The 27,977-nt window shown below is 34.3% G+C and overlaps 15 protein-coding genes and 1 non-coding gene across 16 annotated transcripts; 2 read left to right on the forward strand and 14 right to left on the reverse strand.

The window, feature by feature from the left end:
* Position 1: 1 nt before the first annotated feature.
* Positions 2 to 565, reverse strand: VICG_00020 (uncharacterized protein; the record flags this gene model as incomplete). The annotated part of the gene is made up of 1 exon (XM_007603411.1): positions 2 to 565. A coding segment is annotated over one exon (564 nt), but the record flags the coding sequence as incomplete, so codon positions are not given.
* A 223-nt stretch (positions 566 to 788) lies between these two features.
* Positions 789 to 1,829, reverse strand: VICG_00021 (uncharacterized protein; the record flags this gene model as incomplete). Its single annotated transcript, XM_007603412.1, has 1 exon — positions 789 to 1,829. One exon carries the CDS (start codon positions 1,827 to 1,829, stop codon positions 789 to 791), a length of 1,041 nt encoding a protein of 346 aa, XP_007603474.1.
* A 1-nt stretch (position 1,830) lies between these two features.
* On the reverse strand, positions 1,831 to 2,838 carry VICG_00022 (DNA mismatch repair protein MutL; the record flags this gene model as incomplete). Its single annotated transcript, XM_007603413.1, has 1 exon — positions 1,831 to 2,838. The coding sequence occupies one exon, from the start codon at positions 2,836 to 2,838 to the stop codon at positions 1,831 to 1,833; it is 1,008 nt and encodes a 335-aa protein (XP_007603475.1).
* Positions 2,839 to 2,970: 132 nt separating this feature from the next.
* VICG_00023 (replication factor-a protein 1 (rpa1)) lies at positions 2,971 to 4,737 on the reverse strand (the record flags this gene model as incomplete). Its single annotated transcript, XM_007603414.1, has 1 exon — positions 2,971 to 4,737. One exon carries the CDS (start codon positions 4,735 to 4,737, stop codon positions 2,971 to 2,973), a length of 1,767 nt encoding a protein of 588 aa, XP_007603476.1.
* Positions 4,738 to 4,900: 163 nt separating this feature from the next.
* On the reverse strand, positions 4,901 to 5,794 carry VICG_00024 (uncharacterized protein; the record flags this gene model as incomplete). The annotated part of the gene is made up of 1 exon (XM_007603415.1): positions 4,901 to 5,794. The coding sequence occupies one exon, from the start codon at positions 5,792 to 5,794 to the stop codon at positions 4,901 to 4,903; it is 894 nt and encodes a 297-aa protein (XP_007603477.1).
* A 149-nt stretch (positions 5,795 to 5,943) lies between these two features.
* On the reverse strand, positions 5,944 to 6,987 carry VICG_00025 (uncharacterized protein; the record flags this gene model as incomplete). Its single annotated transcript, XM_007603416.1, has 1 exon — positions 5,944 to 6,987. One exon carries the CDS (start codon positions 6,985 to 6,987, stop codon positions 5,944 to 5,946), a length of 1,044 nt encoding a protein of 347 aa, XP_007603478.1.
* A 104-nt stretch (positions 6,988 to 7,091) lies between these two features.
* VICG_00026 (T-complex protein 1, eta subunit) lies at positions 7,092 to 8,591 on the reverse strand (the record flags this gene model as incomplete). The annotated part of the gene is made up of 1 exon (XM_007603417.1): positions 7,092 to 8,591. One exon carries the CDS (start codon positions 8,589 to 8,591, stop codon positions 7,092 to 7,094), a length of 1,500 nt encoding a protein of 499 aa, XP_007603479.1.
* A 247-nt stretch (positions 8,592 to 8,838) lies between these two features.
* VICG_00027 (uncharacterized protein) lies at positions 8,839 to 9,183 on the reverse strand (the record flags this gene model as incomplete). The annotated part of the gene is made up of 1 exon (XM_007603418.1): positions 8,839 to 9,183. The coding sequence occupies one exon, from the start codon at positions 9,181 to 9,183 to the stop codon at positions 8,839 to 8,841; it is 345 nt and encodes a 114-aa protein (XP_007603480.1).
* A 189-nt stretch (positions 9,184 to 9,372) lies between these two features.
* On the reverse strand, positions 9,373 to 12,150 carry VICG_00028 (uncharacterized protein; the record flags this gene model as incomplete). Its single annotated transcript, XM_007603419.1, has 1 exon — positions 9,373 to 12,150. The coding sequence occupies one exon, from the start codon at positions 12,148 to 12,150 to the stop codon at positions 9,373 to 9,375; it is 2,778 nt and encodes a 925-aa protein (XP_007603481.1).
* Positions 12,151 to 12,359: 209 nt separating this feature from the next.
* On the reverse strand, positions 12,360 to 14,144 carry VICG_00029 (uncharacterized protein; the record flags this gene model as incomplete). The annotated part of the gene is made up of 1 exon (XM_007603420.1): positions 12,360 to 14,144. One exon carries the CDS (start codon positions 14,142 to 14,144, stop codon positions 12,360 to 12,362), a length of 1,785 nt encoding a protein of 594 aa, XP_007603482.1.
* A 159-nt stretch (positions 14,145 to 14,303) lies between these two features.
* On the reverse strand, positions 14,304 to 14,377 carry VICG_02249. The gene has a single exon. It is a non-coding gene; the product is annotated as a tRNA-Asn (tRNA).
* A 427-nt stretch (positions 14,378 to 14,804) lies between these two features.
* On the forward strand, positions 14,805 to 16,529 carry VICG_00030 (uncharacterized protein; the record flags this gene model as incomplete). Its single annotated transcript, XM_007603421.1, has 1 exon — positions 14,805 to 16,529. One exon carries the CDS (start codon positions 14,805 to 14,807, stop codon positions 16,527 to 16,529), a length of 1,725 nt encoding a protein of 574 aa, XP_007603483.1.
* A 942-nt stretch (positions 16,530 to 17,471) lies between these two features.
* On the reverse strand, positions 17,472 to 18,308 carry VICG_00031 (uncharacterized protein; the record flags this gene model as incomplete). The annotated part of the gene is made up of 1 exon (XM_007603422.1): positions 17,472 to 18,308. The coding sequence occupies one exon, from the start codon at positions 18,306 to 18,308 to the stop codon at positions 17,472 to 17,474; it is 837 nt and encodes a 278-aa protein (XP_007603484.1).
* On the reverse strand, positions 18,274 to 18,582 carry VICG_00032 (uncharacterized protein; the record flags this gene model as incomplete). The annotated part of the gene is made up of 1 exon (XM_007603423.1): positions 18,274 to 18,582. The coding sequence occupies one exon, from the start codon at positions 18,580 to 18,582 to the stop codon at positions 18,274 to 18,276; it is 309 nt and encodes a 102-aa protein (XP_007603485.1).
* Positions 18,533 to 19,111, reverse strand: VICG_00033 (uncharacterized protein; the record flags this gene model as incomplete). Its single annotated transcript, XM_007603424.1, has 1 exon — positions 18,533 to 19,111. The coding sequence occupies one exon, from the start codon at positions 19,109 to 19,111 to the stop codon at positions 18,533 to 18,535; it is 579 nt and encodes a 192-aa protein (XP_007603486.1).
* Positions 19,112 to 20,340: 1,229 nt separating this feature from the next.
* VICG_00034 (uncharacterized protein) lies at positions 20,341 to 27,960 on the forward strand (the record flags this gene model as incomplete). Its single annotated transcript, XM_007603425.1, has 1 exon — positions 20,341 to 27,960. The coding sequence occupies one exon, from the start codon at positions 20,341 to 20,343 to the stop codon at positions 27,958 to 27,960; it is 7,620 nt and encodes a 2,539-aa protein (XP_007603487.1).
* Between the last annotated feature and the right edge of the window lie 17 nt (positions 27,961 to 27,977).

A 27,977-nucleotide genomic window follows, 5' to 3' on the forward strand; every position in this document is an offset into this window, starting at 1 on the left:
CATTCTTTTTTATGTCATTAAACGTTTCTCCACTAACAACACCTAGGCTTCTGAAATCGCTAATGATAGCATCATGAAGAAGAGTAAAGAACTTATCAATATTATCTGCATCGCAGAAACGATTAGCTAGAGCAAGAATTAGATTGCAATTGTTTAATCTTTCTTTTGCATCTTCGCTAAAGTTTGCTAAGGAAGGATCACTTTTTGGATCATGTGAGAGAATTTCTTTGAACAAAACACCTGTTTTTAATACTTCTTCAAAATGTGCTTTAACGACAGATAAATCCTTTGTAAAGTCGGTGTTTTGGATCTCAGCTGTTGATTTATACCGTCTCTTCATAGTGTTCAGCAATGGATCAACTTTGTTTTGAAAGTCAATGTATCCCCATTCATTCATGCATTCTTCTTTACAAAAATGGTCATAAATATTGTCTATCTTTTTCTTATATACTTTATACTCATTATAAAATTTCCTTAATGCCGATTCTTGCTGTGGCTGTCCAGTTGCATGCAGCAGTAACAAGTTAGTGAAAACAATAACTTGTGATAACACACCCCGTCTCATGTTGAGGGGTCTGCTCAAATCTGCATATATACCCTTTAAAGGAGACTACTCCTTTAAAATTAAATCTAATATACTCAAAAGCGTGACAGTTGACAGTTTTCTAAAGGGAATATTCAATGATATTGATTGCAGAGATGAAAAATTTAATCACACTGGCATTTACTAGTATAACTTTTAACAGGATTAAATAATTTTAACTTGCATTCAACAGTATTTATCATTTCTAGCATCTGTCAAACGTCTTGTAGAGATCTTTCAAATCACTCATTAAAGACAGCGTGTCTATTATTTCCATCGTTGCTATTGTTTCGGCTTTAATCTTGTTAAAAAGTTTGATGTCGACCTTGGATTTTGCATAGATCTTAGCAACACCTTGAGCAATGCTTTTGATTGTGCCAACCTCATCTGTTTTTTCAACAGTTAGCTCTCCAAAGCATCCCGCAAAACCACTACCATTGTTGTCGCCAAGACCAGATTCGTCTTCAGGCACAATGTCGTATATTTTAGGGACTGCAATGATCTGCTTATTCTCAATGTGGACTCCAAAGTACTCTCTCAGCAGTTCCCACAGATCCTCATGTATACCAGTCTCAACCGCGTGCTGCAACTCAATACTCTCAAAGTTTCCAAACTCTTTCAAAATTTTCTGGTAAAAAACATTGAAAAGAAAAGACTCCTTGTCAATTTTTATAAGATTTGTTTGATGCTGAACAAAGATGTCATTTGCAAATACCCCAACAAACGTTAGCGACTTGAAAAATGATTGATCGATTTCTTTGAGTTCGCTCAACAATGACTTTAGTGAAATTAAGGAGAACTTTCTGTAGGTCTGCTGGTGTTTTGAAGTGTTTTCATCCAACCTTCTTACAAATGGTGACGAGTATATTTTCAAGGGACTAGACTGGACGGCTTTAGGGAAGATACTCGTATTAGTGACCGAAGCGTCTGAGGTATGGGCGCTTGTGTTTGGTAGTAAATCACTGGTATCTAAGACGCTACTCTGATCAGTGTTGTAGGTGTTTTCATGGTTGCTTATACTCTTGTCATTAACAACTTTACAACTCCTTGGACTATTTTTAGAAGAACTAGCTAAGCTTCCAATATTAGAGACAGCTCCTAAATTCAGGGTATTTTCATTAATTTCGAGGGTATTTTCAAAAATCCTGTCAAATGCCTGCAATATTTCAAGAAACATATTTTCATTGCCAATGAGCACCTCTGCCTTGCTGGGATGCACGTTCACGTCCACACTGTCAACAAACATTTCAATAAATAGCAAAAGGGACACATCCTTTTTTCAGGCACCTGTATTTTTGTAAAACCCTATTTTTCAGCGAATCATTCTTGACGAGCCTTCTATTTACAAAAAGAATAAATTTGCTAGACTTGAAGACTGCATTAAGCTCTGAGCATATAATTATGAATCCTTCATCAACAACACAATGGCTTTTACTATTTCTAAATCTATAAAAACTTCTGAGATGCTCATTTTTGCCCAAAAAATTCTTTGAATTAAGTATATTTTTCAAAATGTAGCCTTTTCTGTTTTCAATAGTCTTGTCAATATCATGGCTCATCCCTCTTTCGCATGGGTCTCTACCCAGAATTACCTTATTATCAACTTTGCATTCAATAGAATTATAGATAATGCCATAGTATGCAACTAATTCAATACAGTTAAGTAATTCGACCCTGTTTTTTGAGAAGTACTCAGATCTGATCGTATTATTGTAGAAAATGTTCTTTATTTCAATAAATGTACCATGCCCATCAAATGCACATTCTTTTACATCAATCAACCTATCACTATTGTAAATAGCTACATGCCCCATACCATCTTTGACATCGCACCTTTCCAATGGAGATGTTTTAGTTTGAATTTTTATATGACTGCAAAGACTAATTGAGTGCAACGCCTCTCCCCTAAATCCAAAACATGAACTTGAAGTAATAGAACCATACTTTTTCAAATCTTCGATAGATTGGATCTTTGAAGTATAATGGTTTAGGCAGAGAAATTCTAGATCGTCTTTTTCGATTCCAGCACCGTTGTCTCTTATCGAGAGATTTTTGAGAGATGAATCAATGCTTATGGTAATTGAAGTTGAGTGGGCATCTAATGAATTTTCAAGCAACTCTTTTATTATGTTATACGGCGAAGTTATTACCTCACCGGCAGCTATTCTAGAAATCACAGATTCTGGCAATCTTTTGATAGGCATCTTCCTTTGAAGGGGATTAACACCTATTTTTAGAAGCGTAAGCTCATCCATAAAAAATTGTGTACAGATTCTTTATATTAAATGGCAGGTTTGTCAAGAGCAAATGCATACGTCAAGGCTACAGTCAAGTGAAATTCTCAGCAATATAGTCGAGGAATAAATAAAATTAGAATTTTATTAATATCAAACACTTACCTTTTCAATAGCTTCAAGCATCCTTTTTGTTTCAAACACATAATCAACTGGGCTGATTTCTAAGCAACTACTTCTCAATTTGATGTCCCCATTGTAATTTTCTTCCTTGTTTCTAAGCCTAAACTGTAATTCCTTCGAATAAATTCCTTTAATCAGATTATGAACATTTTCTGGATTACACTCTCCCATTTCCTTAAGCTCTGCTGCCGTAACACCCAATAAACTCTTTCCACCCTCATCAAAAATTGTAATCCACATTTGTCCTGTGAAGTCACCAACGTGGATGTTGATCATATATCGATAATTACATTTTTCAAAGGTATAATTGCACTTTTCACACCTGAAAATCCCATTATCTTCCATTAAAACCTTTTTGTTACAGGTTTCGGAGGGGCATGCCTCGTAGAACAGCCCTTCTTCTTTGAGATACACCACAGAACCTTGAATAGTAGCATATTCAAGAGAATTGTCCTTGACTTCACTAATAAATGACCTCTTTGGAATTCTTTTTGGCTTTTCAATGACAATATTTCTTCCTTTCTCTTCATACCATGCAAGTAACTCAATGGCCTCTGGAAGTTCAATATTCTGTATAACCTGTGAATTAGACACTGTTGTTAGGTTTATTCCATTGTAGTCGCCTACTTTCACAGAGCCAAGACAAATGATATTGTCCTTTTCATACTCTTCTTCGGCCTTAGGCCCCCATAGTGTTAGTCTACAGCTACCTGTTTGATCAATAATCATTAGATCTCTTTTAGCACTCTCCCTACCGGTAGATTTTATAGTAATCTTGCCCACTGGATATGCTTCTTTAATAACTGCCAGACAGTCAACAACACCTCCAACGGAAGCAAGATCTGCAATTTTTACAAACTTAAACATGTACTTTGGTATATTGTCATCTTCAACCTTTGTGATTATTGTGTTCTTTTCCAAGTGAATCTCAAAATCAGAAGTATTGTTGGAAAACTTCTTGTTTGATGGCTTAACTGTCACATTTGAAATAACATATGCTTTATTGTTCTCAACCAGTGGATAAAATGTATCTACACATTCAGAAAATGCCACGCATTTTATTTGACCTGTGCAATCAGCAATCTCAAAGCTAAAAACTTGTCCGTCGCCTTTCTGTGTAGTAAATTTCTTAATCTCGGTCTTTGAAACAACTCTTCCTTTAAACTTGAAAGTTTTCTTGTGTGGAAAAATTTTTTTAATATCTGTAATATCTTCATTAGCAGCTTCTTTAAATCGCTTTGAGACATCTTCTTGATTGACTGATAATGTTGCATAGTGCATTTCATTATTTGTTGCGCTCTTTGGTGATACTGACTGTCTTGAATTCTCTTTTTGCACCTCTTCTTCGTTTTTGTTTGATCCTGAAGGATCAAAGGATGGCTTTCCACTGGAAATATTTACAGAATGTCCAAATTCGGATTCAAATTTTTCATAAGCAGCAATTGATTGAATGTAGAGATAGTTGCTATTGTCCTTCGGCCTTACGGTAAAACTGCCCAGTTTTATAACGTAGAATCTTGCAATTTCGTTGCTATCAAATATATTTGCAAGTTCACTGCTGAAAACAGCTTTCATATAATGTGTACCGTCACTTAGATTGGCTTTATATCGATACTTCTCGTTTGGTCCGAATGAGAACTTACTCAAAGTTGTAATCTGAAGTATTGGTGAGCTGTAGAGCGGATTTGACTTTTGGCTGTAGTAAAGGGCTTGTACCGTGCCACTTTGTAATTTCATTGGGGTAAAAATTTTAAAGGTAAAAGAGCCAAGGAAGAGAAAAGAAGCTTTTAGTTAAATTTCCAGATACAAATGTATTTTTATAGCACCTGTTCTCAAAACTCTTCACCCTTATATAAAGCTGTTGTTTCTTTTCGACACATTCGTATATTAAATATATGACTCAATGAATCAAATCATCTTCACTTAGAATCGTTAAAAATTCTAGCCAAAATTTTTGATTGTAACTTTCTATATCAACTATGCTTTCTACGGTACTTACCAGTTTTGAATAGCACCTCTTTGACATTTCATCATCGTTACATAGTTTGAAGTTTACACAGCATTGGTACAAAAATATCATTTTTAGCTTAGAGTTAATGCTTTTATCAGTTAAATAATACTGTATTGCGAGTTTTGCATCAAATGGCAGAATGCTTGAAATTTCGCAAAGACTGTCATACATTTGGTTTAATAACAAAATGTCAAATGCAAGGGGCTCTAATAATGGCTTGTAGCCTAGTATAACTCTACAAATTTCACTCATCCTCCTTGACAATTCGGGATATTGTTTGGAAATTCCACCATACTCCAGTAAAGCATTTTTATAATCCCTTTGAATAAAATAGACGTTTGCAGCATCTTTACTTGAAGAAATAGTAGAAAGAATGCTGTAAACAATACTGTACGCTGTTTTTTGTTTTAAATTATCCTTAAATACTCTTTCCTTAGATAATTTTTGAATGATCAAAGACTGCACTCTGTTGCATTCTTGATCAAATTCCTCATCATCCATATTTTCGGTGTATATGAAAATAAGTGCACCATCTGAGCAAAAGCTTCGGTTGTTTGTAATAGTTAGGCTGATGTATAATTGTCCATCTATTTCGGGAATGTTCTCGTTTATAATGCTGACGGGATCTTTGTCTTCCAAAATAGAAGCTACAATAAGTGAAAAATAACTCTTACACAAGGTTTTCGGCACAAACACTTTGCTAGTTTTAAACCTGTTGAAAACATCATTCATTTGGAGTTCCTTTGATTGAATACTCAGATCCACAGGAATTCGGTCTAGCATAAACTAAGAAAGGGACGAAAGTTAGTTGTAGGTTTGAAGTGAAAACAAACTATACATGAATATTAATGAAATAAGCATCAGAGCTAAAACAGACAATGTTATTAAAGAATATTTTGCTCAAAGCAGCACATATAGCAAGTTTGGTTTTATTAAAACAAAATAAAATTCAATTTTTCATTTTGAATTGGTTCTTCCTTGATGTTGAAAACATGGTACTTGAGTGACCCCGTACCCTCGGCCAATTTCAGTTTTTTAATCAACTGGTGGTTGTTTGCAATATCTAAAACATCAAACATGTCTGCTCCTAGCGAATGTGCAATTGAGACAGAATCAGTTATGATTTCTATCGAACCATACCAGTAGTAAAGGTACGCGCGTTTTAGTAAAATATTCGACGATAAGCATTTTGTATAAACAATGTAAAAAGATGCAAACTCCCCCGCCTTTTCGTTATAAACGGTTTGTAAAACATTTTTTTCACCTCTAAAAACCTGCACAAAGGATTCGTCGTCAAACTTTTCAAAAATGGTAAATTTTTGGCTCATTTTGTTATAAATGTTTTTGATTTCACTGTACTCAGTAGCCAGCTTCGTGTCATCTCGGCACTGCGGAATATCTCTTACTTCATCAGGACTATCAACTATTCCTGTCTTCAGCAGCACTTCCTTATTCATTGGATAGTGGAAATACGATGCTTTCAAAATACTAAAACCATAGTCTTTCTCTGCAGTAAAAATGGCTTGGAAAATACCGTTGATATTTGCAATTCTGGTAATTTCCTTGATCATTAAAGGTGCAAAATTTTTATTTCTATACTCTTTTGCCAAACACAAAAAATTTACACTTACAATTCGGTAGGACTGAGCTCTAAGCGACATTAAATGTTCTCTGGCTAGGACATATCCTATTAGCCTATTTTCAAAAAATAGCCCAAGGCTATACTCTTCCCTGTGGCTAGGAGAAGCAAATAGAAATTCAAAAAACTCAGGCGGATATGAAAGGCGATAGGAGGAAGTGATATCCTCAACATAAAACTCTTCTAAAAAGGCAACGATCTTGGAAATGTCACATATTTTTGACCAGCTAAAACCTGTAGGTAAAAAAACTGGAATGTTTTTAGCTCTTTTTGAGTTGTCAATTATACCCTCAGGGGCTCCACGATCTACCGGCTGAGTATTCCAAAAAGTCCCCATTAAGAAGGGTAGCTAAGCAGTAAATTAATAAATTGCCAAATACTTTAAGAACTTTCTATGTAAAAGTAGCATAGTATAAAAGTGATATGCTAGTCAATAGGCATTTATTTTTTATTAATAATTGTCGAATCAATAGAAAGAATAGTATCCGCCGCATCAAAGGCTGCCTTGACCATATTCTTTTTTACCTCCAACGGCTCAAGAACACCAAGTTTAGTCATATCTTCTGTTCCCTTCAAGCTCACACCGGTAAAATTACTGGTAGAGTGCGACTGTCGTAAATTTTGCAGTACCGAAACAGGATCCAATCCAAAATTGGCTGCAAGCTGAGAAGGTATTTTCTCAAATGCCATAGACAATGCTCGATACACAAACATTTTCTCAGCACCTATCTTGAAAGACAAATCCCTACAAAGCTTGCTTAGCTGCATTTCAACAGATCCACCACCACAAACTATGTTTTGATGCTTTATTGCTGTTTTTATAACACACACAGCATCATGAACCGCTCTTTCTACTTCTTCTAATATTTCTGATCCAGGCCCTCGCAGTATTAAAGTGCGTGATCGAGCATTTTTACCTTCAAAATAATTGTATCGAGTCTCACCTAGCTGTCTCTCTTCAAACAACTCGCATGTTCCCAATTTGATGTATTTCGTAGAATTAGAAATCTTGCCTTTGAATGCTTTTACAATTTTTGGTAGCTCGTGTACCCGTCCGGCAGAAAAAATACCAGCCCTGGCAAAGTATTGAGTAGCATAATCTCCAATTGACATTGTACTCAAAACAACATTTGCACCAGAATTTATTATGTCGTCAAGCTTTTCGGTGATTATTTTCCACTCAGCATCAACAACTCTTTGATATTCCTCCACACTCTCAATCTTAATTTCAGCATTTTCCCTTTCACTTTTCCATTCTAGTTCAATATTTAAACAGCAAATTTTAGGATTTAAAATTTTTTTAGGTTGTTGTTCGTATCCGGCGTAGGTAAATGTTTTCTTAAACGCAATCCCTGGCACTAAGAACGAATCAGATAAAGACCCACCAGTGACCTTGTCTATGTAGAGATCGTCATCACATGACAATGCATCAACAAGCAATCTAGAAAAATGACTCTTGTCTCCTCTAACATTCTTTGAATTAAGACATGTTTCTGCAAGCCTTATTAAATTTTCCTCTGAAAACTCAATTTTTAAATTCTCCAATCGTTCTAAACATTGCCTTTTCATATCCTTGAGGACGTTTCTGATTATTTCAGTTGAAAATTCCTCTTTCACAAGAGATAGTAGGGAATTAAGAATTGCAGAGGTCAGGAGCACTACGCTAGTTGTACCATCACCCACCTCGTTGTCTTGAGACTTACTGAGCGAACATAAAAGCTTGGCAATTGGATGTTTGAAATTCATATTTTCAAGTATAGTTGCACCATCATTGGTAAGGAGAAGTTTCTTCCCATAGAAAAGCTTGTCAAGACCGTAAGGACCAAATGTAGCGGATAATGAATTGGCCACAGAAGTGCATGCCTCTATATTTGAAATTATGTGTGAAATTCCGGACCTACAATCTAAGACTTTTTCTGGCTGGAAGAGATACTGAACCATGGGTAAAAAATTATAATACCAAAAAATAGAATGCACTGCAGAATATGCTCATAAACTAAAAAGTGGTTTGCATACTACCACAATAGATCTTTGATTTGTATTCTGCAAATCGACTGCAGAGATTAATAACTAATAACACACTAGCAGGTATAATAGTATGTATGTTATTTACATCCGATAAATTTTACACGTGTTTACACACATGCGCTTAATGCATTTAATTATCATCTATATTCATATAATTTACTTAATTTCTGAACAACATTATTTTGATTACCATCATCAAAATACAATATCCCACAACAGAGAAAAGAACGTCCCGCTGGAATGACCAGAATATTTTAGATTTTAAAAATGGCAGGAATCCTTCTGTATATGCCTTAACCATTGAGTCCGCATAGCATAGAAAATAACTACAACAAAACAGCCAATATACAAAGCTAAAAAACAAATTAATCAGGGTTCTGAAGAGAGCTGCACTAGTGCTAGATTGCTGTACCAATCCTCTTTTATCTGCTGGTACTTTAATTCTAGTATGATCTCCTTCTGTCTTGCTATCAACTTGTGGGTTTCTATACTCAATCTCAACCATCAGGGCTAAAATGGCAATGTCTTGAAAAGATAACTAAAATGGACAGGAATGAGGAATGTCCCAAACACAAAATGTGTTGATTGGTACAGCACTAATCCATAAAATGCTAAGCATGTGGAGGGTATGGCAAAACCAAACTAATAGATAGATCGACAAGACAAAATTTTATATGGAAAAGATGAGATTGGTTTATTTTTGTATCTCTTGTGGCATCTCCAAAACTTCCTTAATCTGTGCAATATGTGAAGAACTCATAGCCGCGACAGTTTTTTCACCAATGGTATTAGGAGAAATGGTCGAAAGAACACCCCTAGTAAATTCATAGGCATCAAACTTGTCAAGAACAGTCTCAAAGTAAATATCCTCGTAGATGTCTTCGGCAGAGTAGTCCGAATAATCTCCGTCAAGCTCCTCATCTGCATTTTCCTCTTGCTGCTTTAGCTTGTTTCGTTTCTTTATGGCCTCAGGTAGCGTAGTCACCACATAAACGAAAAGATCACAAAAGACTTCGTAATTTATAGAAATATTGGCATTAATCTTGAAAAGAGTACCCATAAACAGCAATAACAACTTTTTATCATATACTCTAATAAACTTTTTCTTATGAACGTCCAGTTCTGAAAAAAATGTTTCAGTAAAAGTGCCTAGGTTCATTAGGGTAACCTCAGGGGAGACAATAAAACAGTTTGTAATAGAATCAAGAGCATATATGGGCAAGGCCTCATAAGTATTAGCAAACTCATAGTTGGAGATAAGTTTGTGAATAATAGCTGGTATCAGATTTTGATTCAGCTGGTGTGCAGCACAACCTGCATTAAGCATCACACTGTCTATAATTCTGCAGGCTGCCTCAAAATCTTCGTCATACACATCGCATTCTGAACTATTAATAGGCATAAATATATCGATACAGTTGTATATTAATTCCAGTGTCTTGGGTGTAATCATGCGCTCTCCTCCATAGGTAAGAAAATTGTCGATATAATCACAGATCTCTCGGGGATAAAGACAAATTTCATCTTTATCACTGGAGAGAGAAAGAATGAATATCTCAAACATGTTCTCATTTATGCTTCGTAAAACATACAAGAAGCTATTCATGAGATCAAAGCATTCCTGGAAAAACTCTGTCTTTTGGTTCTCAAAAACATAATAAACTATTCTCGAAGCATATTGGTAAATACTAGAAACAATTTCAGGCTTATCCTCGGCTGTCATGACCAACTTTTGGATTGTATTTAAGCAGCCTGAAATTGCATTTAATTTTTCTTCATTTTCTGACTCAATATGATCCATAAAAGAAGAACAGATTGTTTGGATGAAGTGAGGTGCATATTCTGTGATATCTTCAGTAAAACAGTCGATAATAGAATCACAAAGGGTGGATAGTGACTCCAGAAAATACTTTTTAGTATAAAAGAGAATTTTTTCAAATAATGAAGGAATGCTTGGTTTAAATAAATTACGAAGAGACTCGTTATAGAAGAATGCGTTCAAAGCTAAGCAAGACTCAACCGAGAGGATATCATTTTCATTATTTGTCAATGAAAATATCTTACTCAACGCATCATAGACTTGGCTATCCAAAATTTCAATGGACTCCATTAGAGAAAGAAAATATAAGGCTTGAGATATGAGGAACAAATGAGGAGAGCTAAGATCAGGAAAGATGTATCTGACAAGGAATTGATGAAATTCTTCTCCACTCAGATTCTTAATTAGCGATTTCTGAGTGTTTGCCAACAATCCAATAACACCAAATCTCATCGGAGCATTGCTTTCATTTATACCAACATCCAAGAATTCCCTCATTGATGATACGACATTCATTTCAACTTCCTTGTCACTATAAAGAATCTCCTCAAACAGCTCAGCTGTGGCTGATCGGAGATCGCTATTGTAATAATTGTACCTTTCTCTCAGATATGCTTCGGCGTTATCTTCAAAATTATCCTTTAAATCTCCACTGTAGCTCTGTGAAGGAAGTATAAATGAGCTTATTAAAAACATGTAATTATTCTTAATAAACGACTTGGCTCGCTTGTTGCCAGCAAAAAGGGAAAAGAAGTCGGCACAGATAATGGGGCCTCTTTCGTGGACAGACACACCTGAAATATAATCATTAAGCAATTTGCTGAATGTGCTGTAAAGCAGCTCTAATGTTGAATCAGTTCTAATAAACTGTACGAAATCATTGTTTTTAAAGTACTTTTTGAGGCCCTTATTGGTTGATTTGTACAAAAAGAAAGCTGCCCATTTCTGTAGTCTCAAAAAACCATCATCCTTTTCACATTTTGTGTTTAAAATTTGAATGGCAAGCTGGAAGTATCCGGAAAACACCTCGAGCGAATTCAAAAAATCAGGAAGAGTGTAATGTGAATATGCCTTGGCAATTACCTTCATACAGATGCTCGCGAGTGCAAACTTTCTTGTAGAAATATACTCCGTAAATCTAGATGTGAAGATACTACCCATTTTATTGAACATTACACCAAGAATATCTTCAAGGTTGAACCTCAATGCCTCTGATCTAAACACTTCTTCGAAAAGTACTAGGGCTGCTTTGTTCTTGTTTAAATCCGTTGAACTCAAAAAATTTGCAGAGTCTCTGAAAATGTTTAAAATCGTTTCTTTTTCAGAATTATTAAAGACACATTGCAAAATTTTTTGATAGGCTAGCTTTGGATATTTATCTTCAATCAAAAGAAGATTGAGGATGCTATCTTCAAGATCCGTAGTAACATTTTTCAACTCTGGCGCCTTCCAGTTTCTCTCTATTGTATTCATATAATAAATCGAACTTATTTGCTGGATGATTTTGTCCTGATCCTTCATCAGAACGTTTCTTATATAGTTTAGAAACTCAGTATTCTTTTCCAGGCTCTTCAGTTGACTTTCAGCATTGTTCCGAATTGCTCCATTTGGACTTGTTGTTTGAAGGAAAAGCTGCTTCAGACTCTGGTCCATTGGGAGAAATTTTGTGAAAATTTTTAAGAAGAAGAAGTGAGAATAAAGGGACTTAAACTGGTGTAAATATTAATCAAGTTCAATGAAAACAATTGGTGCGTATTTAATAGTTGCATCATTGTGTTTTTAATAGGGTATTTTGGTCTAATTCATTTTTCTTAGTTTATAGACAACACAAAAGAATGTTGTATAACGTTAGTCTAACAATTTTAGCTTGCTATGCTTTTGATTATTGATAACAACTTCTTTGAAAATAGTCTTAAAGGTAATTCGGTCGATTCTCTGACCCTGCAAAATGTTCTAAACTCTTCATTTGTTTTCAAAAGCATCTTGAAAGTGTCTTTGTAAACGATACCCTTATGAATGAATATTATCTGATCAAAATAGGGGAATAGACCTATGTTCTGTGTTGAGCATACCACTGTTTTATTTTTAAATTCATTTTTCAGCGTCTTTACAAAATGTTCCTCTGTTTTTTGATCTAATCCAGTAAATGGACCATCAAATATTAAAATTTTGCTGTCTTTCAAAATTGCACCGAGAAGAATCACACGCTGTCTTTGTCCACCACTAAGTAGTCTTCCACGATCACCTACCATCTTTGAATATCCTATATTCTTGAATGTTGAGTGGCAATCAAATTGGTTACATATTTCAATCATCTCGTCATTCCCCATGCTATCCCTACCTATTCTAAGATTATATTCAATACTCATATTGAATATTTTTGCATTTTGGGGTATGTAGCTGATCAAACTACTAAGTGCTGTTCTTGATAAGCTTCTAACTTCAAATCCATCGATTTTTAGTGAACCATCGTAGTTAATAAACCCCACTATGGCTCCTGCCAGTGCACTTTTTCCACAGCCATTTATGCCTGTTATAGCAACTTTTTCGTTCTTTTTTATTGACAATGTTACACTGTTCAGTATTACATAGTCATCAAACTTTACACGCAGGGAATCAAGACTAATATCACTGGCGAAATCATATAACTTCGTACAATCACCCATTTTATCATAATCAATAGTTCCTAAGTAGCCACAGTTCTTAGCACACTCATTGTTTTCTAAATCAGTGGAAGTGTATTTTGAATATGAGTAGTTTGCATAGTCTATAATCAGTGTATCAAATTCTATCAAAATTGAGTATAAATAGTCTTTAAGCTTTTCTGTTAGTATAATTATGGAAGTAAATTGATTTGTATCAATAATACAGCTCCAAATATAAATTGAGAATAGCAGCAGCATCATGGCTGATAGAAAATTGATCATGTGGCCTGAGCAGTCGAATATTTGCTTAAAAAATGTGTATTTCCCCAGTAATCTGTGATAATCACTGAGTTCATCTTCAAGAATGTTGTATGAAATGATTCTTTCGTAACTTTCCAGAATTTCAACTCGTTTTGAATTTGAAATTTCATAATTTGTATTTATTTTCTCCTTCAAATGTGCCCGTAGAGTCTGTAAGAGCAATATAAATACAATAAAAACAATAAAAAGACCCAGAACATTCAGCTTTACATTATACTCCAACAGATTAAGTATTGAGGATGTCAAAGTGAATAAAAATATTAGCTTTGGAGCAATTCTGACCATCAGGCCCTCAAAAAAATCACAGAAGGCCGAGGATCTACGAGAAATCAAACACAGTACAGCACCCACACCTATTTTCATAAAGCTAGAGTATCTTAGCTTCAAATACTCAAGCAAAATATTTCTCAAAATAACTCTGTAGGACAGCGACACCAATCTATGAACAAAGACATTACAAAAAAACGAAAGAACTGCAGTGACTAATTGCATTAGTACGATGATTTTGAGTGTGCTTGCTTCGAAGTCTTGATTGGTATGTGTTAAAAGGAATGCTTCCCATTCAGTTGACTTTAATTTGAGGCAGTTAATTACGACTAATGAAAAAATGCAAAATAGAATGTTAAATGGAACCGAATCTACAAGTCTAACTAGTTGTCTGAAGTTGGTTTCCTTGTCCATTTTAAAAGGGACAGGTTGGTGTATTTTGCACAAAAAAGGAGAAATAATATTCAAAAAGGAGGACCTGAAATGAATGAATTATGAATAAGTAGCTCCAATTATCCAATAAGGATTGTCAGAGCTTATGTGCAAGAAGAATTTTAGATGCAAAACGACAAACGGTTCGGCTGAGACTTGAACTCAGAACCTTTCGGTTAACAGCCGAACGCGCTAACCGATTGCGCCACCGAACCTAGCTGTATGGACTATAATTATTAAGACATGTCGTATTAAAGAAAATTGGCTGTGCACATAATCCATCATTTCCGTCAACAAGTCCAATCTTTACATCAAGCATTAGGAGTTAGGGCTTACTTGCAAATGATATACTTTTCTGTCAGATATTTCTAAGAAAAATATAAATCTAGCTGGCTGTTAGGACTGTGAGTTTCGAAGTTTTAATTTCCCACTGTGAAAGCATTAAAGGCATTCACAACCAAGTGTCAAAATAAGCTCAGCCCAGCTTAATGGAAATTAAACTGCCACATATCCAAATAAATGATCCATAGGATGATGAATGGATTTAATCTCTGAGCAAGACGATGAATGCGCCTCTACTGTCTTTTTTTTACATAGATATAAAAATTTTGATATTTTTAGAAAAGCTTTCCCCCTCTGCAGATGAGTATCTCCAAGCCGAAGAATTCTGACTTGGCCTTTTTCACCAGTGTTGTTTGGAACGGTCTTTTGGGCAATAGACATGTCATATTAATTTTTATTCTCATTCTTTTCTCACTATTCTGCTCTTGTGTCTTCGAAGCATACGCTGATGACCACTTTTCTAATCTCTCAAAAACTTTGGAAAAGGGCACAGAAGACAGCCCCATATTCTCCTACGTTCTGTTCTACACTCTCCACCTTCTTTTCGGTTGGATCCATAATCATCTGTTTTACACCAATATCCATTTTTTAAAATCGGTTCTATATCGATATTTAATGAAAATGTATCTCAACTGCCACCCAAAAAGCTTTGACAATGTTGGAACTGGTAAAATCTGCTCCATCATTCACAAGCAGGTTGACTCTTTAATATTTCTACTGAAAAACGTCTTTCTTAGATTGGTTTACAATTTAGCTTATATTTCTCTTTTTATTATACGGCTGTACAAAGATAAAAAGCTAGAGTTGAGCACTAAGATCGTGTTTGTATCTCTTCTGGCCTTTGTTGCTCTATTTATCTGCTATAACTGTCACATAGCCTATATTTACAAAAAAAGACTGATAGATGTTGAGCATACAAATTCACATGCACTTTTAGATATTTTCAAAAATATGACAGTTGTGAAAGCCTTTAATAATGAAAGCTTTGAAATTTCAAAGTTTAATTCATTAATGGGTGATCAAATTTCATTTGGGTACACATTTTACTTCTTTGAGAGTTTATTTATGGTATGTTTCAAGATATTGCTTCTTATTGGGCTTCTGGTTCCAATTCACATAGCTAATCTAGATGCCAATAACCCATTCATTAATCCCCACGCAATCTATCAATTTTTTGTAACATTTAATTCGTTTAAACGAAAGATTAGTGGATTGAAAGATTGTATTTATAAGGTGTTTGATAAGTTCATTGATACTTCTGCTTCCTCTACTATTAATGTTATTCTTGTGGATAAGATCAGAAAGACCGAACTAATAACAGGACAAACTCTCGACATTAGTTTTGAAAATACGGCCATTTATCTCGATGGAAAACTAATTTTTGACCACTTTTCATTAGAAATACCATTTGGCACAAAAATAGCGATTACTGGTAGAAATGGTGCTGGTAAGTCGACAATTATAAAAGCACTATTGGGACTGATTGATTACAATGGTGAGATGCTAATTGATGGGAAGTCTATTAGAAAGATAGATGAGAAAACTCTTCATGATGCCATCTCATATGTCCCTCAGGAGCCGCATTTATTCAATACAACAGTTATGGATAATTTAAAATATGGAAAGAACATCAGTGATGAAGAAGTTGTTCAAAAGTGTATTGAATGCGGTGTGCACAGTATTTTCAAAAATCTGGAAAAGGGATATTTGACCATTGTTGGAGAAAGTGCCAAGAATATTAGTGGTGGGCAGGCGCAAATAATCAATTTTATGAGAGCCATCATTAAAGACGCACCAATATTTTTATTAGACGAGCCTACCTCCAATCTTGATTATAGTACTTCTAACTTCATAGTTTCGACAGTTTTCAACATCCTTAAGGACAAAACAGTGTTTTTGTCAACACACAATCCCCAACATTTACTAAAGTTTGATAAAATACTGAATATTAATGAAAAGAAAATTAGAGTTTACAATGGATATAAGGAGTTTGCAGCTGATCCGAAGTATGAATTTAAACTGTGAGCCAGCTACTATGACTAATACCATTGTTATGATTTTCATTTGCTGGTATATTTGTTACCACAGTTGGCGAAACTGACAGCTCTAACAATAATGCGGTAGAATAAATTCGCTATGGCAAAGTATGTGGTATTTTTAATGCTAAAAGGCAGAATGCATTTATTTAAAAGTTTTTTAAGCTATTACAATAACACAGCTCATTTTTCCTATAAATTTTTTACCCATGAAGATAATAAACCAGAAATAACGATATTAAATGAGCTGAATGCTGAAAGCTCGGCGCCACCATTTACAATGCTTCGTGCTTCGCAGCTTTCTCTATTTCTTGTCTTTTATAATCTGATAGCACACTTCTGTCGAATACAGAAAGAGTGTTTTTAGTTTGTATGAGAATGCCTTCTCAAGGGGCACATTAGACTACTTTCTAAATTCCTTGCAAGTGCATGCATTGGTGCAAATGTATTTGATGCTTATATTTATACACTCATCACTGTTCTAGAAGCAACACACACTTCATTGTACAATTAGAAGTTTAAATGGCTTATATACTGTGCTATTACATTTGCTATATCAACAGTCTTCTTTGCTTAACCATCGAGGTCATAAGAAGAGCAAAACTGGGGTTTCAAAAAGCAAGGAGTGTATTTGCAGAGTGCTAAAGACGATAAATAAAGAATAATAAAATATAAAGCGCATCGTTAATATGCATATGAAAATTGAATCACGCCGCACAAAAGCCCATCCAAAATTTATCGCAATCTTGTTTACTTAAATAAAAATTGTTTTCAATTATTTGACCGCTATTAATTGCTTATAGCAGCCACATCTGCATGAGTTGTGATTGAGGTTATTGTTTGTCCAATAACAGCTCGTTATTTTTAATAGATTCCCTGTAGAATTTTGCAAATCTACTATTCTGACTTTGAAGCAATTCATGTAATGCTCCTACCTCATATTGGTCTTTATTCCTAAAAATAAAATTTTGTCAAAATGACCCAGAAGCTTCAAGTTATGAACTATCATAATGACTGTCTTGCTTTGCATGTGTGTCTTTATTGACTCTATGATTTCTAACTCTGATGCCTCATCCATATTTGAGGTGGCTTCGTCCAATACCAATATTTGTGAATTCCTAATAACTGCCCTCAGAAAACATATCTTCTGCCGCTGACCTCCACTTAAAAACTTTCCTCTCTCGCCAACTCTCCTGTCATATCCAAGTTCCTTGAATGTGTCGTGCATATTGTACATCTTTGAAAATTCGACAACTTTCTCATCTGCTACAGATTCGCTTCCACATTTTAAATTCTCAATAATTGTTGAATCAAAAAGAAAGCTCACCTGCGGCACATAGGCTATCGCTTCCCTTACTCTTTTCTTGCTAATTGTTGAATATTCAAGGCCATCAATCCTTAGAGAACCTTCATAGTTATAAAGTCCTAGCAGTAATTTTGTAAATGTTGATTTTCCAGACCCATTTACTCCAGTTATGGCCAATTTTTGCCCAGAAGGTATTCTCATCGAAAAGTTTTCGAGAATAGTCTTTGAATCGTATGCAAAGCTCAGGTTTTCAGCTTCAATTTCATTTCCTTTGATTTCGAAATCCATTGCATTTGGATTTTCATCCAGCTGGCAGTTTTCTATGTTACTTTGATCTAGGTTTACGAAATTGTTCGCCAGCGAATCAAAGCTGTCAATCATATCAAGAACTTTATCTTTCACTTTGTTAAATACAAGGGTGTAGCTCTTAAGATCCAGGCTTTTCTTTTGTAGATATACCAAGGGTACCTAATAGATATGTATTAATTGACAGAAAGAACAACGAATTGATATACGAAATTATATCATTGCTTACCCAGAATATTGTACCGTAAAATACTTGGTAATCCATTGATCGTCTGAAAAGACCTAGCTCATGTTCTAAGTTGTCATATGAGACAATTCTCTCATAATTGTATAGAATGTCATACATCTTTCTAGAGCAGATTTCGTATCCAAGATTTACTCTAATTCTTGCAATTGATCTCAGAAACTGGGCAATAACCGAAAAAGTCATAAATGCAAGAATGCACAAGAGTGAAATTGCCTTTTAGCCTAGCACTTTTAATTTCGTTTCCAAGACTTCCGATGGCGATAAGAAAAAATAGAAAATTCGATGCAAAATCCACACAAACCGACGAAAGAAACTCTATCAAGGCAAATACTCTTCTGTTAATATTGTACTGGGCCTCGCCAATTCCTATTTTTGTAAAGCTTTGGTAACTAATTTTCAGGTAATCGCCAAAAAAATTTGTTAGTGCATTTTTGATTGAACAAGCAACAAAGTAGGCATTAAATAACTCATAGCCTAGTTTTATGGTGTATCCAACGACAAAATACACACAAAACATCATTGCAGATTTTATCTTTGAATTTCCTTCGCTGTCTTTATTCGTGACATCAGCCATCGTTTGATAAATTCTAATTTCAAAAAAATTATAAGTAACCAATGCAACAAGAGCCGGAATCATTAAATTTCTCAACCATCTCACGCTTGTTATGTACTGCTCGATGTATCGCCTTGTCTTATTAATTGCATTTTGCATTGGTGTTTATTTGGGTGTAAATTTTAAAAGAACTTGAAACAGTGTTTTGGATAATAAACAAACTGTAGCAAATTTTATTTTTCATCTTTAATGCATTATGCCATTAACGTATTTTGTTGTTTAAATGTAGCTAATATATCAAAATGAAAATATAGGCATCAGCTGCACGACGAAAACATCTCAAAGCAAGTTAAAGTCAGAATGACACTGCAATAAGCTTTGGTTGCATGAATATAAGCATAATGCACAACGGTAAATTATGGCAGTAGATTTTAAGTAAGAGTAATATTGAAATGGCTAAATCATAGAAGTAAACCATTTTTAACAATATTAATCAGCTATGACACTTGTACAGCAGAATATTAGACATGTTGCACAATATATAACTCAAACATGTGATCCAGCAAATGGATTTAGAAGACATTGCTCAAAACTTTTGCCTAAATCTTTACAGTAGTCACACCATTTTCTCTAAAATTTTGATTGTCAACATGACCCTAACATGTCTGAAGAAAATTCCCGCCAAAACCAAAAACGATTCTATTATGAATCCCCATCAAAACAGGCAGTGATAACGCCAATAAGACATGTGTTTAAGAGCACAAAGTATAATGTAAAGGCGTTTCTTGAGAAGATGGAAGAGTTAAACAGGATTAAGAACAAAATAAGAGAGACTGATCTCCTAAAGTCTAAAAGAACAGAGGGTGAGGAGAATAAGCCAAAAAACGAGTTATAAAATATATTCAAAATTAAAATTCTTTATCAATCTGTCTATTTATTCTTGAAGAATTCTATCAATAATGAGGTGTTTGTTTATTTGATTTAAGGCAAAGAATATTAATACAAATGACCTATGCACAAATCATATCGATCCTTAGCCATTGCATATTAAGCATAGTATAATGCCTTAAACAAGCTCAATACTCATTTATTTCATATTTTTCGTCTGTAATCAAGAATTAAACAACTAGACAGAGTACACTTGAAAACCTTGGCCAGCTTTTAATGCAGATTCATATTTGTATGTTACAGGCTTAAACGAAAGCAAAAAATTATTAAATGAACAAAAATTTTCTAAAAGTCTGCTCAATCAATGGCTAAAAGCCACAGACTACCAAAGCCGAATTTAATAATATAAACATATAAGCAACATTGATTTGTTCTTATTTAATCTTCTTTGGCAATTATATTTTAGGCTGTGGATTTGTTGTTATTTCTTGGTCCCTGCCATGAAAGAGATCACAACATTGGAACTAGCCAAGATTCTACAGTCAAATGATCCAGAAGTGTTTTTCACCAATGCAGATTATGAAAACATTCTTGAATCCACTACTTCGCAGCTAATACAACTATTAATAGCTGTCAAGGAAAAGAAAATCCAGAACAGTGCATTCAAGGATCCGGATGAAATATCAGCAGTAAGACTTTTAAACAGCGTCATTGCAAAGATAAATACAAGAAGAGAGAACACCATAAACTTTACACTTCCCGCAGCCATCCAAAATCTTTATTTTTCCCAAAAGCTGTTTGTGCAATGCCCACTGGCATTCTCATTTGGAGATCAGGAGGATTTAAAGAAGTATGAAAGAGATCTTGTGAATATAGTAGAGCAATGGATTAGCTATTTAAAATCAATTTATACAAAATTAGGCCATTTCAATAGAAGCTTTCCAGAGGAGAAAGCTTTCTGGATGGACCTAAGGTCAGAGTTAGATTCAATCCATAATTTTTCAGTATCAGAAGAATATGAATTTATTATTGAAATGCTAAAAAGAATAGGAAAGTTGTCATTAATGTATACGTTAATTATGCTTATAAATGACCAAAAGATTTATAAGATCTGTGAGGCTTTCCATTCAGTGTATAGTAATTTCGAATTTTCATATGTTTTGTTTCTGAAGCACAGTAACGAATCGCCTATTGTATTAGATGACAGGGACACGCATCCATCAAATAATGTGGCTGTAAAACAGGACCATTTGCCTTTTGTCTCCAATATTTTGATTATCTTTAAAATTCTAAGAAATTTGAGGAAAATGCCAAGAATCATAAGAAAGTCAATCTCGAGCAATCTAAATGCATTAAGAACAACGATAGTTAATGAGACTCTTGTCAACTTCCATCCAACCTTCTACGAAATTTATGCTGAATATACATCACTCGCCCTATACTTTAATTTGCAAAACGATAAGGATTCTGGAGATTCGCGTATTACAATAGACCATATAAAGGATTTTTCAAAGTACATCAGTTCACTAAATAGTATTTACAAAGCATCAGAGCTTTTCCAGTACATTTCCGATTCGGAAAACAGTTTACAATTCCTAGAATTGATAAAAACCTTTGAGTTTGAATTTAAAAAAGCACTGTTTGAAAATGAAATACAACATAACGCATCGCTTCCAGTCAATTCAAGGTCTCCTCTCGACTCTGACTTTGTAACCAACTTGCTAAAATCAAAAGGCAATGATTTCATCAATCAGAACACCAACAGTCTTTCCAAATTAAGACATCATTTTAAGAACCATAGGATATTGTTTGAATTTAAGATATTTGAAAGCATAGTTTCCAAGTACGTTGTAAATATACTGAAAACTGTTTTGAACTGTTCACTAGCCAACTCTTTAAATGATACAATTTGTGAGCACAGTGGCCGCACCGTTAACATTCCGGACATAGTTGATGTAATATTAACAGCGCTAACATTAAAAAGTATTCTGTGCAATTGCTCCGAAGCAAAAGAGTTCTTTGAGTTGAAAGCTTCGAAAATAAAGAATATAATTGAAATTTACGAAAGATACATTGCAAGCCTTCCATCAGACCTTCTAGAAACCACCATTATTAATACGGAGACTAATGATAATATTGGAACAGAAAATAACGATGATATTAATAAGCTTGAATTAAATGAAAGTGTGGTTGGAATAGTTGATATGGAGGATCAATTAACTAGAATGTATGAAACAATCATCTCAGAAGACAACAACCTTCCATTATTTGATATAAAACTGCTCGAAGATGTTAGGTTTATTAAACCAAGACTTGAAGGACTCAAAGGATTTCTAAATGAGTATAAAAACGAAGTGAGACAGTGCGGTTCCATATTTTACAATGAAGAGATTGAGGAGTACTTTAAAGGTCATGTTGGATTAAAATGGAGGTATTACAGTGAGGAGACTCAGAACCAGGAAAGATGTTTATATGAAAGATTTAAAAAGAAGAAGAAACAGTTTTATATGATGCTTGAAGAATTAAAAAGTGAGTACATTCCGAAGATTATGAATGAGGATTCTTCAATTGGCAACGGAAGATATGAGCCATGCGATGTAATGTGCTTGTTTGATGGATTTGATAGAAACCAGGTTGAAGAGGCTTTGATTAAGAAAAGGGATGAGATTTTAGAGATAATTTTAACTATTGTAAAAGAAAAGATGAGTAAGAGCAGACATGTTCTGCAACTAGCTATTTCAAAGGACGCTATTCAGTTATTATCAAACGATGTGGTTGTATACGATATAATCCAAGAGTATATTTTACGCTTTAGCGGCTTTGAAAAATTACTTAATATTTCTGCTTGTATAAAACAGCTAGAAACAGACGTACAGAATGAACTCGATATAATTAAACAGGCGATCGATGAAATGGCAGAAAATCACACATTGTGCTGTAAAAATGAAAAGAACGAATCTTCAAAAACACATTTACTTTCAATTTTGGAAACTTTACAAAAGACAAGGAGAAATGAGGAACTGCACAGACAGCTTTCTTTATTCCAATTCTTTGAGATCAATTTCAAGTTTGATAGCTATTCATTTTCTGCTCAAATCAAGTCGATTTTCAGTCAACTTTGTTTTACTGTTAGTCAGTACAAAATAGCTGTTCGGTCATCTCTACTCTCACTAATCCAGGAATTTTCTTCAAACAATACTATACCTTTATTTATTGATTCATTTATTTTGCAATACGGACTTTTGAGGTGTTTTGATGAATTACATTATGTCTTATCTTTATTGCATGAAAATACTCCTGAAGATGCTGCTATTCATGCATTGCTAAATATTGGGTCTGAAAACACGATATTATCTGTATTTGATAATAGATATGCTCAGTCTTCATTCACGGCTCATAAAAACATTCAATCTGAAGTTATTGAAAATCTTCTTCTAAATGTTGTTTTTGATGAGGCTACTGGAATATTAGATGAGGCTTCCATAAGGTCGGTTATACACAACGGTGTTACTTTCAAACTGAAGCAGACCCTAACTCAAGACGAATTTGAACTGTTAAGCTCAAAAAAGCATGAACTTGAATCTAAGATTAGTGAAATAAGCAGCATTTACCATAACTTCCCATGCGATGAAGACACATTTCTTCCCTATCTTTCACAGTTTAGAATCAAATGTGATGCATTATCCAGAGATATTGCAATGTTCAACGAGCTTTTTATCTTTTATAAGTTCGAGGCTCTCTCTTTTAATGTTTCTACTGAAGTATTAGAGGCTGAATATAAAACATTTAGAGAAATGGACCAAAACATAAAGAAGTTCATGAGAACCAAAATTTCCACATTTATTGAGCAACTGGCAAACGGCTGTGAAGTTTCTAACTGCAGAATGATTGAAGAAACCGTGTTTTCTAAATTGCTATGTTCTTTTAATACCCAGTTGATGAAGAATTTTGTAAGCCAAGCTGAGAGCCTTAAACTTCCCCTTTCGTATTTAAAAGAATTATCAAAATTTAATATATCTCATTNAACCCTCAATCTTGAAGGTAGTTTTAAAGACTATATTGATTCATTTGATGAGAAACAGATGAGGATATCGATTGAAAAAATAAAAATGGATATTGAAATATCCAAATTTCTATCTGAAGAAAGACCAAGACTTACTGATTTAATCAAAATTTCCACTGTTGGATCACATTCCTATGTTTCTAATATTTCAGAACTGTCATCTATTTTGAATGCCCAAAGATCCATGCTTGATCTGACAGTTAAATTCAACAAATTTAATCTTTACAAAAGTGAGCTTGATCAAGTTGATGATCTCATCAAAATAGAGCAGGAATGCTTTGATATTCTGTGTAGTGTTCAAGACAAAGTTTTTGAGCTTGGAATGATATTATCTAAAGAAGGCACCAACTTGTTAGACCTTGAATTATTGAAATATAATCGTAGTAAGGTTGACTTTGAAAATCTCATATCCAGATCCAGCATGTCGAGTAGTACTGATGTTTTAAACAAACTTAAAAATATAAGGTTTGAACTGGACAGTATAAGCAACGGAATTAATGTAGCAATTGATGTTCTCAGACACAAATGTAATAGACTGTATTTCATTCCGAATACAGATCTTGTAAGGAGCATGAGCAGCACAAAGGGAATATGTTGGCTACTTACAAGTATATTTAATATTAACGAGATTATAACAGAGGACGAATGTATTATTGGCATTTCAAGTGGAGTGGGAAAGAAAAAAGAGAAAGTAAGCCTTGTGTCCAAGATTAATTTGAATGACAATTTGGAAAATATTGTTAATGGGTTTGAAAGATCCCTGAAGCAAACATTGAAGAGTACTTTTCTAAACAAAATAGGCCATGCCAAGCAATCAGAATCTGGCAATGATTTTATCAATCAGAGTATTTCAATTGTTGATGAATTAGTGTGTGAGTATAACTATTTCAATGGAAAATCAAAGGAAAAGTCTTATAGAGCAGAAAGGATAGAGGCTTATTCGGAAAAATTTCCTGATTTAATGAAAACAATACAAAAATATACTATAAGCTCTGAAAACATGCCCTTAGACAAAAACAGCAAGGATATATTGGATATCATTTTGAAAGTCGATGACCTGGAGTACTCGTTTGAATACTATCCTCCAACCGACTTTATTTTCACCTACTTAACGGCTAAGATTTTTACTGCTATTTCTCTTTCTAAAGATGAGTCAGGTGTTATTTTCTATGGCCCATCCGGTACGGGAAAGACTGAGAGTGTCAAGTATTATTGCAGAAGTGTTGGAAAACCCCTCTTTGTCTTCTGCTGCAATGAGAACTGTGATTTTGAATCTCTTAGGAACATTATTATTGGCTGCGAGCTAACTGGCAGCTATATCTGTTTCGATGAGTTTAATAGATTGAAGAAGGATGTTATGTCATCAATAACAGAGCTGCTGTATGAAAAAAAAGGGGTGGTAAAGGTATTTTTAACTATGAATTTAGGATATAAGGGAAGGTCAGAACTACCCAAAACTCTAAAGAGTATATTTGGGGAAGTATCGGTTCATGCACCTGATATTATGGACATTATTTACTTCTATACAGGTAATTATAAAATGTATGAGCTAATCAGCTGTCTCGACAGGGAATGTAGTCCAGAAGATTTTTATGACTTTGGACTGAGGGCAATCAAATTCATTTTTAATCAGATGGAATATCCTGATTTAGACGATAGAGCTAGTACAAATAAGACAGACATTAATGCTTTTCTGTTAAATGCAATATACTTTTACATGGCTATTTTCAAAAATAAAGATAGACAACGCCTGACACTGAAAGTTCATGAAATATTTAATGTTAAAATCAGCGAATTGAAGATTGACCTCTCTCATGAAAATATCTTCAGAAGAGCACTTAGTCTGAGGAATGGGATTGTTGTATTCGGAAAGAAAGGAAAATCACGTCTTATAAACACAATGATAGCTTTAGAATCTAATTCTGTAGACAAGAGTGAGTTCAAACCTGTGAGGAGAATGTTTAAGTACAATCCTATGAATTTATTAGAAGTCAATGACTCAATCTTTGGTTCTGTAAATAAAGTTACCAAAGAGTGGGAGGATAGTGTATTTTTAAAGGATTTAAGAAATTCACTACTCAGTGCAGGAGAGACATGGTTCATTTTTGATGGACTCTTAAAATCTGAATGGATTGAGGATTTTAATAGCGTGCTTGATGATAATAGGCTTTTGTGCTTAGTAACAGGTGAAAGAATCAAGATACCATTCTGCTTTAAGTTTATCTTTGAGACAGACAGTATTGAGGAGGCAACGCCAGCAACACTTACGCGACTATTTATGATTAATGTAGATTCTATTGATAGCCATGATGCTTGTTGCGTTAGTGCATGTGATGATGCCAACCATGATAGTATTAATGCTATTAACAGTGGCAATCAAGAGATGTGTGATTCTTTGGATGAGTGCCAGGCTAAGGCTTTGTTTAATATTTGGAAATATCTTGCAAGTAATAGAGTCGTTTTCTTAATTGGAAATCCGGGTATTGGTAAAAAGACAATATTTAAAGCATTGACTAATGCAAACGGCAGCAATGTCTGTAGCGACATTCTGTACTGTGATTCTTTGCTTAATGATAAACAGTTGAGCAATCTCAAGGATAAAGAATTAATATTTTTGGAATCTTTTGAGCAGGCAAATATCAAATTGAAGGAACAAGTTAGGGAATTTTGGGAATATGGAGAGATTGCTGGCATCAAACTGTCTAATTTAAAGATTATTTGTGGGATAAATTCAGAAAAGATGGAATTCGAAAATAGACTAACAAGAATTAGAAGAGTACATATTGAAGGATTGAAAGATATTGAGAAAATTATCAGAAGAAAGATAAGCGAAATAAGCCTAAACATCGACAGCACACATGAGGATAAGGAAAATGCGCACATTGATGTAATCAATGTGGTAGGTAATCTTCTGAAATTTATGTACGAGGCTTTCAATCCTGATTTATTTAGCTTGTCAAAAGCAATGCTATTTATAAAACTAGCAGACTTTAGCTTTATGTTTAGTAACCCAAAGATAGTGCCCAACTATCTTTATTTCCTCTGTGAACTGATATTCATGAAAAGCGACAATGTTGATTTAAACAATGCAAGTAGGATTCTAAGAAGGTTTATTCAGGATACTTTTAATGTGAAGACAAGCACATTAAAGTTCAATGCAAATAATAGCTTTAGCATTGAAGTGGAAGAGAATGACCAGTTTATACGTTGTGAATCGTATCTTAGTTATCTTTTATATAGGAAGTGTAATGTTGTTGTGAGGGGGCCTAGGCTTAGTGGCAAAAGGTACTTGGTTAAGAAATGCCTCAAGAAAAGTAGCAAGGACAATAACAATATTTATAAGGTATTCGCTTGGAACGAGCACAAGAAAATAAGGGAACTCAATAACACACTTGACTCGAACTTCCGTTATATTTTCATTTTGCTAAATGAAAGCAGAGGAATCAGTGCAAAATTCCTAGATGAAAATACCTTTGAAATCAATCTGAATGGTATTTCTACTAAGCTAGATTTAGAAAGACTCATAAGCGGAGATACTTTGAGCAAGTCTATACACACCTCCAATATTAATAAGAATAGCACAAGTATCGGTTCTTTCGGCACCATCGATCCAATGGACACAAAACCTGTTTCTATTGAAAAATCTTATGACCAGTACTTGAAAAAGCGTGCTTCAAATTATATCGTAGAATTCCCTAATTTGTTCAAACTGGCTAGTTTCTATTTTGTATTTAATTTTATTAGGAAAATATATTGCAGGGAATTTGAGGATAGAAGAAAATTTCTAAAGAGAGGCATTGAAAGAATAGAGCAATTTACTAAAGATGCAAGTGATTTAAGAAAGTCAATAGAAAAGCAGAAAGAGGCTCTTAGAATAAAGCAGGAACAGCTAGACGAGTATATAGCCCTTCTTTCAAAGGAAAGAGAAGAATGTGGAAGGGAACAAGAGGACATTAAAAACAGACAGGACGAGATTAGCAAAGAAGTAGCATTATGCGAAGAAAAGAAAGAAAAGGTAAAAAGCAAAACTGTCTGTTGTAGAAGAAATGCTAAGTGAGTCTAAAACAAGCATTT

Source organism: Vittaforma corneae (assembly GCF_000231115.1).
Source record: "Vittaforma corneae ATCC 50505 unplaced genomic scaffold supercont1.1, whole genome shotgun sequence".
Taxonomy (NCBI): domain Eukaryota; kingdom Fungi; phylum Microsporidia; family Nosematidae; genus Vittaforma; species Vittaforma corneae.